This window comes from Xyrauchen texanus, chromosome 4 (assembly GCF_025860055.1).
Source record: "Xyrauchen texanus isolate HMW12.3.18 chromosome 4, RBS_HiC_50CHRs, whole genome shotgun sequence".
NCBI classification, from domain to species: domain Eukaryota; kingdom Metazoa; phylum Chordata; class Actinopteri; order Cypriniformes; family Catostomidae; genus Xyrauchen; species Xyrauchen texanus.
Window position 1 is genome coordinate 8,978,935 of NC_068279.1, and position 13,579 is coordinate 8,992,513.

The 13,579-nt window shown below is 38.2% G+C and overlaps 1 protein-coding gene across 1 annotated transcript; it reads left to right on the plus strand.

Moving 5' to 3' along the window:
• Positions 1-430: 430 nt before the first annotated feature.
• Positions 431-10,926, plus strand: LOC127640974 (heat shock protein beta-8-like). Its single transcript, XM_052123714.1, has 3 exons — positions 431-1,130; positions 3,800-3,863; positions 8,784-10,926. The coding sequence occupies exons 1-3, from the start codon at positions 740-742 to the stop codon at positions 8,950-8,952; spliced, it is 624 nt and encodes a 207-aa protein (XP_051979674.1). The 5' UTR covers positions 431-739; the 3' UTR covers positions 8,953-10,926.
• Positions 10,927-13,579: the final 2,653 nt, after the last annotated feature.

Here is a 13,579-nt window from a genome sequence, read left to right on the forward strand (position 1 = left end):
TGGCGCAATCTTCCCCAGCAAAACCTGCAAAACTTTTCAAGTCTTATTTTGACTCTATTTAATATGCTTAATAAATTTGATTGGGTTATTTTTCTTGGTTCTGTCACTATCATCCTGAAATATAGTATGTTGCATTAGTTTACCCCTGTCATGACCTTACTCTTAGGCTTTACCCTACATGACGAAATACAGAGACTCATCTCAAGATTGATAGGAGATGCCACATGTCTATGTTGTATTCCGTCATATTTTGTGTTTAGAACATAATTAGCGTTCTTCATATTACTGTGTGACTCCTCTCTGGCCTTGAGGCGTTAGTAGTTTTCTATATGAAGTGAATGAGTCACCTGGGGGAGGGTAAGATTGGACCCGTCGCTGTCCGGTGGAGCCACTCACAGCCTGGGGTCTAAACTTGGATAGGGAGTGTCTTCAGTCAGCTGTTGTATGTCGCCGCAGACTTTCTGGACTTTGTAGACCGGTAGCTCCACGGTAAAAACACATATAAACCAGTGGAAACAGCACTTGCATCGTCAGAAAACGTGTGAACACGTACATGACCCCGGTGATACGCGTATAGTTTGGTGCGTAATTACGCGCCTGGAAACTTGTTCAGGCCAATTTTGCGTTCCTTTGTTTTGAAATTATAACGGAAGCAGTTTTGCGCTCTTTTTAATCATTTGAAAGTACTCGGACAAGAAAAGTTTTTGGACCACAAATTCATCTGAACCCAAGTTTCACCATGGCAGAGGGGGATTTTTACACAATGGGCAACCGACAGAGAAACCCACGGGATCCCTTCAGGGAACAGTCGCTCGCTTCGCGGTTTATGGACGATGAGTTTGGACTGCCACCATTTCCCGACGAATTATCTATGGACTGGCCCGGCTGGGCGCGACCTCGACTGAGCACCCGACTCGACGCGCCATGGACAGGCTCGTTGCGCACGGGCTTCCCGCGGACGAGCATGGGCGCGCCGCAGGCCTTCAGCTCTATGTACAGCGAGACCCCTCGCAGAGCCAGCGCGCCCCTGACCAACCCAGACGAGCCGTGGAAAGTGTGCGTGAACGTGCATAGCTTCAAACCAGAGGAGCTTAACATCAAAACTAAAGACGGCTTTGTAGAGGTGTCAGGTGAGGAAAACAAATGTGTTCCAGAAAAAAACAACAACTTGGTAACACTTAAAAATAAGTTTAATTAGTTATAGAACGTTTTAGAATTCTCAAATAACAGATACTACATGCACATTAATTTTGTACTGTGGAAGTACTATGGTACAGTGATATCAGATGGTAACACCCTGGCACTGTGTATGCCATGGTACTGAATGATAACCATATTCATGTACTATGGTATTTACATGGTACTCCAAGCTACTTTAAATAATACCATGGTATCATGGGACATGTTCAAAAACATTGTAGTGCCATGGTATTCTTTGAAGTAAATGAATTCATCATTCCTCTACACATTAGTTAGTAAGGTCATACCAACACAATACCAGCCTATGTGCCAGGTCTATATATATAAATATATATATATATATATAAAACCAAGAATAAATTGTGTCCAGGTTTACCTAGGAGAACTTGGGCTGTTTTAACATCAAACGTGGCCACACCAAATATTGATTTCAGTTTTATGTTTACTGGACTTTGTATGATGTTAATTGATACATGAAAACTATTTATGGCATTATTTTTAAAGACATCCTCACTATGCAACATTTTTCACAAGTGCCTAAAACCTTTGCATATATATATATATATATATATATATATATATATATATATATATATATATATATATATATATATATGCCAAGTGTATATGCTTTATGAGCATAGAGCACACAAAACAGATTAAGTATCAGTTTTCTATTTAAAATAATGCACTCATACTGTATAACAGTCACTCCTTAACATATACCATAAATAACATATTTATTCCATACAAGTGTATGCAGGTCTACCACAATTCAGAATCTCTGAGTACGGAAGGCCTTTGACATGACTTGCACAATAGCTCATATTTTCAGACACCTGCTGAGATACACTAAGACAGGGGCGGGTTTAGGCATTAGCGACATGGGCAGCACGGGGCGCCTACACCCCCCACTACAACTTTTGTTAATGGGGTGCTAAAGGGAGTTTCACCTATGGCGCCATACAAGCTAGAACTGCTTCTGTACTAAGAATCACTCACACCACATAAGCAACAAAATTAGACTTCAAATGGAGAGTTCCGTAGAAGTTAAGGTTTCAGAAGAGAGCAGAGGCCCCATGCGGTGGGATTTTTATAAACACTCTTCTGGTATGCCAGCTGGGTCACTCAGTCACAGAGGGAGGGAGGGCAATAAGACTTTATAAACATCACACAACCTAATTCTAAAAGTGTCCACACAGGGATATCAAAGCAAGACCTACATGTTCTTTACCATAGGCCTTGTCACAGAATTCTCAACTTCCTTTACATTTTGGAACACCTGGAAAATCAGCACACCATTATATGGACAGTTCACTAAAAATAACAATTCTGTCATAATTTACTCACCCTCTTGTCTTTCCTAAACTATTTCTTCCAAGGAACACAAAAGGAGATGTTATTCATTTTTTTGTATAAAAGATGCAATGAAAGTGAATGGTGACTAAGACTAACATTATGCCTAACAAATTCTTTTGTGTTCCATGCAAGGAAAAACAATCATATGGGTGTGAAACAACATGAGGGTGAGTAAATGAGATCATTTGTGGTTGATAGGCTCAACTTGGATAGAGAGCAATGTCAAAAAAGCATTTTAAGTATTTGTTTACAGTAATAGGGAAAGGCTATTGCACAGTATGTTAATAGGTAAACAACTATATGTGGTAATATATTTATTTAGTTCATAGAACATGCTGGAATCAGCATGCGTCAGAGGCCTTTTTATGCCAGTTGTTAGCTAGAATTATGTTAGTTGTTGAAACCACAGATTGTGAATATATTGATAGTAAGTAATTAGTTGTGTGTGTGTGTGTGTGTGTGTGTGTGAACGTGTATTTATCACTTTGTGGGGACCAAATGTCCCCATAAGGATAGTAAAACCCGAAATTTTTGACCTTGTGGGGACATTTTGTTGGTCCCCATGAGGAAAACAGCTTATAAATCATACTAAATTATGTGTTTTGAAAATGTAAAAATGCAGAAAGTTTTCTGTGAGGGTTAGGTTTAGGGGTAGGGTTAGGTTTAGGGGATAGAATATAAAGTTTGTACAGTATAAAAACCATTATGTCTATGGAAAGTCCCCATAAAACATGGAAACACACTTGTGTGTGTGTGCGTGTGTGATGTGTGCGTGTGTGATGTGTGATAGATTACGTAGTGTGCTCTGGAGAGCTGTTTGTTGTAGATATGTGGGCCATGTCGAGACACAGTATGGCATGACTGGCATTTAGTGTCCAACAGCTGCAGTGAATGAGGCCTAGAAGCTTCTATACAGGCTTTCTTGATAGATAGATAGATAGATAGATAGATAGATAAGATAGATAGATAGATAGATAGATAGATAGATAGATAGATAGATAGATAGATAGGTAGGTAGGTAGGTAGGTAGATAGATAGATAGATAGATAGATAGATAGATAGATAGATAGATAGATAGATAGATAGATAGATAGATAGATAGATAGATAGATAGATAGATAGATACTTGTTCAACCTATTGACGTGCATTTAAAATAAAATCATATCAAAAAGCTGATAAATTCAGAATATTGATCATAATCGATCTGTGTGTTAACAACTATCATTATCTTTTCACCAGGGAAACACGAGGAAAAGCAAGATGAGGGCGGAATTGTTACCAAAAACTTCACAAAGAAAATTCAGTAAGTATCACAAATTGTATCAAAACTTTCTGATTTGGAACCTTCCAGAATGATGAAGCAACTTTTCAAGGAATGTTACAAGGAGTTATTACAAGCAGCACAAAGCATTCCCTACACCAACAAACCCACCCACCCCCTCTGCTTGTTCTTCTGGCTCTTTAGTGAATCAAATCGGATGGTATCTAGCAGTACAGAAGAATCAACGTTAGAGATAAAATAAAAAAGAGAAATCTCTTGCTCCAGTAAGACTTCATGTGGCTCTGATGACTGCAGTTATTAAGAGACAAAGTGATTTGATTTTTATTGCCATGCAGCTTCTCTGACACACTGAGAGAGTTTAATAGAACAAATCCAAGACTATTTTAGTATTCTAGCAATATACGACTACATGTTTCCAATCCATGATCGATGCCTCCATCGACTGAAACTTTGCCATAACTAAACACAAGTCTAATGAGAAAAAACTGTAGCTGTTAAATCATGGTATGATGATGGTATTACATGGTATTATGAATAAAAGCATGGCCCAGATTGTCTTGACACATGGACAGTCCTCATCTGTGCATCATCTGCACACATTCATATTCGCTCACAGTCAATAGAGTACAGTATACTTTGAAAGGCAACATGGTCGACCAATGACCATTCCAGTACACAGAAAAACAAAGTAAGCCTGGACCTTAAGCCCCCCCTTACACCCAGCCAGATTAACAGTGTACTATTATCATGGTACATGTGCAAAAACAATGGTACTACCATAGTACCATGTCTAAAAACCATGACAACACCATGGTCCATTGTAATCTAATATTGCCTTTTGCTCCTCAGCAACAGAGCAGCAAAGTCAGTCACTGACTCTGGAAGGGGAGTGCAGGGTCAGCCCTAGTTGTTACACCCTATTTGACACAGTAACTCATGGTAATGCAGGACTGTAGCATTGCGGTGCTAATTGAATAGCATCAGGCCACTAAAGTCAGCTCTGGCTACATTCTTAGGTTTATATAAACTCAACAGAAGCTTGGCAACAATTGTGGAACCTTTAGTCCAACCTTATTTGGCCATGATGACATACAGAGCTCAGGGACTCGCTCTCTTTTCTCCCTTTCTGTTGGGTTCTCTTTGACTGTCCTTCCCAAGGCACAATTTGTTTTTAAACAGCTTGGTTCCAAACCCAGAATGCTGTCTAGGTAGGTAGCTCGCTATGTGTACTATGTGTTTTTATGCCTATTTGAGAAAACATGTCATTAACCCTGATAGAATTAATTGTGAGTGTTGCGTGCACTTGATGATACATGGAGCTGCTGTCTATGTAGAGCTTTCCAAATTAGGGCTTGGGTTAGGATGATGCCTTAGGTAGGGTTGCCAAATGTCCCATATACACCGGGACATCCCGGTGTCATATTGAAGGCATTGTATCCTGTATTGAAGCAGCAAAATGTTCAAATGCAATGAAAATGCACTGGCTGGGCGACAAAATGCTTGATGGAGGCTCTCCCATATTGAAGCGCTCGATATGGTCAAGCATCCCGTATTCGTGTGGCAAAAGTTTGCAACCATACTTAGAAGCTAGTTCCTTATGTAGGCATTTGACAGCAATGAAGATAAGTAAATTATATATTTTTGTTGTTTAACTAAAGCAAAATTGACGTGAATACAAATCTAGTGCAGTTTTTAATTATGTTGAATAATAGCATTTAGATATACAGTATATTATAGTAATATATTGCTGATGGGGCACCACTAAACCTTTTTGTTTTTAACGCATGGAAAGTGTCTTGCATTGATTTATTCCTACTAATCATGTAAATAGTATAAAATGTTACCATAATAACATAATGGACTATCAAAACAGACTTTCCCAGCCCCCTTCAGTGAGGTCGTTTTTTACTCAGGTCCACAGTTACTCGCGGTCCGATGCTCCTGTTGCTGATAGCGATAATTAATAATTTCCAGTTAAAACAGTTCAAGTATTTAAGACTATTTAAGAAAGCATCATCAAAACACTGCATTCACCACTTGAGTATCTAACGCAGTCCTAAATGTTCCCTCACATCTAATCTGTTGCAATAGAAGACCAGTAAGGAGTGACTTTATATGATATCACCATTCATACATGTCAAAAACAAGTTCCACCCTTTCTCTGTAGAGTAGATATGAATTTATGGTAATCTTGCCTTAAAGGCATCCCATTCGTCTCATTAAAAAAAAAAATGCAGACGGTTTGCCTGCTGGATGATTAGACTAGTGTGTAGATGGAAATTTGTGGTGATAAACTTTGCATCAGGAGGCCATTTGTAATAATTGGCAACAGACTCTATTTCTGAGCCCAGCACCTGGAGCAAGGTTCCCTCTCTCTCTCTATTCACCCTCTTGCCTTCTCTCTCTCTCTCTCTTTCTCATTCTCTGTCTCTCTTTCTCTTAACGCAAGTGATGGCAGGCAGAACATTTTAATGAAAACCATGGAATGCACTGAAAATTATTTACTAGCCACAAGCTGCCACAGAGAAAATGTAGTTTGTTGAAAATTAAACCAAATTGGAAATAAGCTTAGCATGTGTCTGCAGTTCCCATGATTGCATGAGTTAATATTAACCTTAAACCTGAGATGAAACAGTAATCAGTCTGGGTCTGTTTAGTTTGGAATAGTAGCCTATACTGTGTGGTTCCTAAAGTAGGGATTTGGGTTCCAAACAAGTTAACTTTTGAGGAAACAAAAAAGCATAGACCACAATTTTGACTTGATCCTCAGTTGTAAAAGCAAACTAAACATTTATGCACTTACAAAGAAAGTCTATGGGGCGAGGCATTGTGCGGGTATAAAAGCAGATATGTAAAACCTGTTTTTTTGATAAAGCACTAATATAAATTCCTGTTACAAATTGTGTGGCGTTTCAGTTGTAAAAATGTCTAAATTGTCCTTTTAGCAGTGGGACTAATTTTCTAGGCGAATGAACTTTTAGTTATTTGTTATGGGCTTTATACCAGCGGGTGGATTTTCCCAGTGGCGCCTACAGCTGTATGGCTGTACGCACTGTGTGAACCATGAGCGTTCCGACTGACCTAAGAAACATTTACATTTCATCAATCATGAAACATGTACCGTATTCCCGTTGGCTGTTTAAAAGAACTAGCAATGTCCAATTTACGAATGAATAATCCACTCGCAAATTCGGTTCTTTTCAGTGAATTGGCCAAACGGGCTTGTAAAACAGTCTGAATCGATTGGTGATTCAGTACAATTATCTTCAAACTGAATCATTTGTAGCGGTTTCTCACACAGTAAAACAGTATCAGGATAGTTACGAATACAGAACAAACAGTGCTGAATAAAGTGGAAATTTATGCATAGTCTTTTTGAGAGGAAACTTCAGCTAGTGCTGTGTCATGTGAACAGTGGCAGCTTTAGGCATGGACTTCATGGGCATTCGCCCAGGGCAACATTTTGTTTGGAGAGGTGGCTTGTTGAAGCGGGGTTCGCCCAGGGCGCCAAACAAGCTATAACTGCTACTGCATGTGAACAAGGGGGTGTTCAAACTAAATGTGTTTTTGCGTCCGCTCGTGCTGTTTTTCAGGCGTTTTCCATGTAAACATTCACTAGATGTTTGTTTTTTTGACAACTGCATCACATTTAACTGTGTTTTTAGCATCTCTCATGGGAGCGCTGCATTTTTAGATGCCATGAAAATAGTTGCTGGCTCCAACTGCTAACAGCATTTACATTGTAGCCAGTTATTTTAGAAGGTATTATATTATTTATTATCTTGTAAACATCTTATAAAATGTTGTCACTTCACATGTGAATTGAGAGGTTTTTCTAACATTAGTTTTATTTAGATCCCAAACTTTATATCTTACTTTCCGACCCATGATCACATGGTTAATGCTGCTTTCTAAACTGAGAATTGTGAGAAAGGCCAGCCCATGTTACCATGGAAACCTCACACTATTACCTAAAATTGGTAAATGGTCTGCACTTATATAGCACCTTTTTAACCTTAGCGGTATTCAAAGCGCTTATTCACCCATTCACACACACACACATTCACACACCAATGATGGCAGAGCTGCCATGCAAGGTGCTAACCTGCCATTGGGAGCAACTTGGGGGTTCAGTGTCTTTCCCAAGGACACTTTGGCATGTGGAGTCATGTGGGCCGAGAATCGAACCACTAACTTTGCGATTAGTAGACATCCCGCTCTACCACCTGAGCCACAGCCACCCAAAAATCTAATTTTGCTACACCCCTAGTGTATACAACGTAAACATATAATTATTAATAAAATACACACTGGCCACAAATCATATGCCACCACTAAAAGAGCAACACTAATAAAATATCAAATGGTTATTGTGGACCAGCAGTGTCTGGAAATTATTCTAAAATATTTTGAAGCAGTTCAGGTAAATATAAGAGGATTATTTTAAAATCTGGGGTAAAATATCCTGTATTAAATACATGAAAATAATTAATCATGACGATTCTTATGATTTAAAATATATTTTATTGTTACAGTGCATGTATTTATCACGATACAAACATCCACAACACAATGAGCTGTAAGCTGATAAGAGAAAATTTAACATTGTTTGATTTCTGTGCGTATCCTCAGATGAAATCCTGCAGGCACCCATGTCCTTTCCATATCAGTTTTATTTAATTTTGTTTATAGCTGATTTTATAATACATATTGTTCCATAGTGTCTTTACAGAAAATGGAAAAAGTAGTATCATTTGAAAACTACCATTGAGAGTTGCCAGCTTTACATGTCACAGACAAGTTTGCCGAGAATTTTTTTATTACACTAGTCTTTCTGTCAAATTTTGCTTTGTATTTTTGATGTAACTGTAGGACAAAATCCAAAAAGCTTTTCACATTGAGGTCCACATTCTCATAATTGTTAACTCCTCATCTTCTCAGGATTCCAGCCTATGTGGACCCTCTCACTGTCTTTGCCTCTATGTCTCCGGAGGGAGTTCTCATCATTGAAGCGCGACAGACCCCTCCATACTACCTCTACAGCAGCGAAACACCCGCAGAATCCATGGAAGAACCCGAGGCCAAACCTCAAGAACCCAGCATGGCTTAAACCCCATTCTTTGAATCACAGCACTGTCAGGGAGCAAACAGAGACTTGCATGCCCATGGTTATTTTTTCCAAACAAGTGCCAAAATGTCTAGTTTTACCAGTTTCTTAAACAAAAGGGCAACACTTTACTATCAGGTTCCATTCGTTAACATTATTTAATGCATTAGGTATCATGAACAAACAATTAACAATATATTTTTACAGCATTTATTAATCTTTGTTAATGTTAGTTAATAAAATCACAATAGTTTAATATTAGTTCATGTTAGTTCATAGTGCATTAACTTATGCTAAGTTTCATAAATGCTCAATAAGTATTGTTCATTGTTAGTTCATGTTAACTAATGTTAACAAATGGAACCTTTTTGTAAAGCATTACCAACAATAGTATTATCATGTTCTTTATATATATATATATCAAGTTTTATTAGTTTTATCATGTTCTTAAACAAAAAGTCATTAATTTGCTCCAAAGATTGAAGTGAAATGAGCTCCACAGTCCATGGTTTGTGGTTGGATCAAATTCCCGTAACAAGTCAGGTGATAATTGAAAGGTATTAAAGGGATAGTTCTCCCATAAATTCAAATTTCCTCATCATTTATTCACTCACAAGTAGTCCCTGATGTGTATGACTTTCTCTCTTCAGCATAACACCAACAACATTTTTTAGAAGAAAATCTCATCTCTGTTGGTCCTTACAATGCAAGTGAATGGTGATTACACCTTTGTAGCTCCAAAAATCACATAAAGGAAACATAGACGTAATCCATATGATAATTATGAGCGATATAATTGGTGTGGGTGAGAAACAGATACAAATGTAAGTAATTTTTTTACTCTTAAAAATCTCTCTGTGTGTTCTGCTGAAGAAAGAAAGTCATATACATATGGGATGGCATGAGGGTGAGTAAATGAGATGAGAATTTTAAGTTTTGGGTGAACTATCCTGAACTATCGTTGTACGCATCAAAGCATTTTCCTGGTCAAATGAACTATAAATGAACTAAAGCTGATTGACATTTGAAATGTTTCATGTCACATTTGCTTTTTATTACACTATTGGTTAGGTATCGAGAAGGGAAGTAGGTTTTATTGATTTAAAACTCGATAGAGCATTAACCTTAAAAACCTCATCTTTTTGGGAGAAAATGTAACTTGCTTTTAGCGGCATACAGTGGATATTTAATCGCGGAACTGCTGGGATACATTTAATTGTTGCCAGTTACGTTATATTAATGAGATCAGGCTTGTTAAACATGGTGAGACTGGGCCAAATTTCTGTTTTTAGAATTTTAAGGACTAAAATAGGCCAGAAACATGCTCTACATAATTATGTAAATGTAGGCAGGAATGCTCGGACAAGACCACATGCATGTTGAACGTATGTGCATTACTTTGCAGTTAACAAACCTCAGTTCTCTAGGGGGTAGAGTTAGCTTCAAATGTCTAGCTGTAAACATGTTGACATTTTAACTAACTTTAACTAATTTGCTCAGCAAGATTCTCACAATTGACAATAGCTGACCTAAAAAAGACAACTGAACATAGAACAAGACAGTTTATGCTATTGCGCGCTAGTGGCAACACTGAGAATGCAACACAAATGTGTGCTATGAATTGCTATCGGACACAGTTACGCAACCACACATGAAATCAAGCAATGCATAGATAGAAACATTAGAGATTACATACTTGAGTAGGTTATGTTTCAGGCCTATGGCCTTCTTCTGAGGTCCTTAAGTTAAAATAAACGTGTTTTGCCCTGAGTACATATGTAAAAGACAAATGTAGTAGGCTCTATTATATGGAGGTCTTTACTGAAAACTAGGTCTGAATACTGGAGCTCTTTCTCAAGGTCTTTTGATTGTTTGTTTAGTTCTCTTTTTTCTTTTTGTGTAGGTATGCTGTCCACTTTTATAATAAATGACATTTACAAATACAAGCCTTATTTTCTCTGCAAATATCTATGAAGTTAGTTAATTAAATGCTTTACACATATAGAGAATGTAATTTGCTCTACTGTTGTACTTCTGTGTTTCTATTCCCCCTTACAGTGTATATTCCTTTCTATTCCACATGGAATCTGTGACGTATACATTTTAGCAGAATTGGAAAGCGCATCTCGCAACCCTTGTGTACATTTACTAAATATTTTCTCTAATATGATTATTTTTTCAGCAACCAATTAGATTGTAGTACATTGAGCTCTGTCTGTTGAACTCTTACTATGTTTAAATGTGTTCCACAGAATTCCACAGTTTTTCTGCCGATATTGGCAAAGAAAATGAAAAAAAAAAAAGAATTTAACAGGTAAACAGATTCTGTCTCATGCACAGGGCTCTCCATTTCTCTCATTTTCTCAGTCCTCTTTCCTAAATCACATCTAGGTGTTCGCTTGGTAGATTGGTTAAGAAGAGATCGGGCTGCTTATGGAAGTGACTCCATTGGAGTGGTCTCAGCACGGTGGCAGTAATTGAGTGACCGATTAGTGCAGAGATTATTCAGAGCAATTTGGCTCACTTTCAATCTCCTCAATGTGGCTGTGGATAGAAAATATTGAAGAAAACAGTTTTCCACTGCTGATTAATTGACCTGTTTGCCCACTGAATTTTTCCCATTAAATCGACCAAAGCTCTGCATTTTTCATCAAAATTTTAAGTTTCGAGGTTAATGGATTGTGAATATAACCATGCATAAGGGGCAGGGAAATTATATCCATTCAAGATAGAACAGCACTAGACAATATTTACTACAATTCAAGGCACATAATGTGCAACCATATACAGAGCATCAAATTTCCATTTAAAATTCTGCAGATTTCAAGCATAGTAGGTGCCAATGTGACAGACCTCTGTCTAGAACAAATTAAACATTTATCAGCTTTCACTGATTAACTCAGTATTGTAAAACAACACATGAGGAAGCTTCACAAAGTCTTGCTCAGATCTTTATTAGTGCTAAGAGAATGCATAATACAGTAAAACTATGAGAATTAAAGGAGAAGTGTGTCATTTTTGCGCCACAATCGTCACCAAATGGAATTTTCAAATAGTTTCCCAACCATACGCCACATCTTTCATTGGTTGGACAAACAGCTAGTCCCACCCCAAACTTGCACCATTGGTTGAGTCACTGTTGATGTGCTGGGCTGATCTAGATGCTTAAACAAACAAGAAACATTTTGATAGCATCATAGAGCCACAGTGTTTACACATTTCAGGGGAATTAACCTTCAAATGGCTTACTTATAGACATCTGCATATTAAGCTGCGAAATGAAAAATTGTTTTAACGAAAAATCGAAAAGTGATACACTTCACCTTTAAGCGGCTAAGGAATGAGCATGGGATGTTGCTGTTGTGTGGCCAAAATACTACTTGGTCACTTTAGCTTGCTCTAAATCCATTTCCTTTTGAAGCACCAGCTGAGGGTCGAACACCTCTTGGGTTTGCTCGAAGGTCGATTGCTCATCTACGGTCACAGCAGTGTCTGTATAACCTTCACCTTCCAGCTCCTGTGGCTGCCCATTCTCGATGACCTCCACCTGCTCTCCTTGGTCTGAGATGACAGTCTCTGGAGCCTGTGGATTGTCAGCAAACTCTTGAACTTCATCTCTGGCTTTTTCGATGTCCTCAACTGCCTCTTGAATGACTGCTTCTTCTCTGATATCTTTGGATTCTCCAACATCAACACTTTCAGACTCCAATGTACCTGGTGCTGGCTCTAAGATGGACTGAGCTGGTGGTTCTCCAGATGGGCCTACTTCAGGAGAGGTAAAGTCAGATACAGTTTGCTGGTCTGCAGGATATCCCTCAGGTTCCTGAGCATCTTCAATGTGTTCTCCAGGTACAGTTGATGTCTCAGATGATTCTGGTTTTTCGGCTTCAACACTATCTTGGGGCTTCTCGCCATCCAGTTTTTTTCCACTAATGGTTTGTGCTTCCACCTGTAGCAGATGTGAAGTTTTCAAATAAAGTCAAAAGCTTCAAATGCCAAATCAAGGCCCTAAAATGCCACGGCCACTATACACAAAAGGATACATTTTCTGGGTTGTAAGAAAAGGCCACACATCCCCTGAGGGAGAATGAATGCTTGCATTTAATCTCTTTGTTGGTTATTTGAACAATTATGAGCCTAGTAATTGGAATTGCAGGGTGATTAATTTATAAACTGACTTCGACATGTGACGTTTTTTACAGGGCAGTGTGGAATTGTATACCTCTAATTATTTCTGAAATCCTTTTGGCTGTAACAAAAAGCAGCTTGCTTTGCTGCCTGTTATGAATGCACAGCTCAACAGAGTTGCAAATGACACAAGTTGAAAAAGACATACAATGGGTAAACAATCTTGCTGGCATTTCTAAGGTGAGACACATTAATTTGAATGACCACCTCCCATGCAATAATATACCTCAAAATTACAGTGATTGGAATAATGGTTTTTGAGATGTCATATTTTCCTTTCCTAGTAGCTCTCGTGTCTCTTTTACCATGCACAAGCAAATACCTGTCAACATTTTGTCATTGCACTGCAAATATTATAGTATTGTGAGACAGTTGCAGGACCTGTGATGGCTACCTCTTTTATAATGGAAGACCAATTAGGATGAGGAGTGTTTACCTTTAG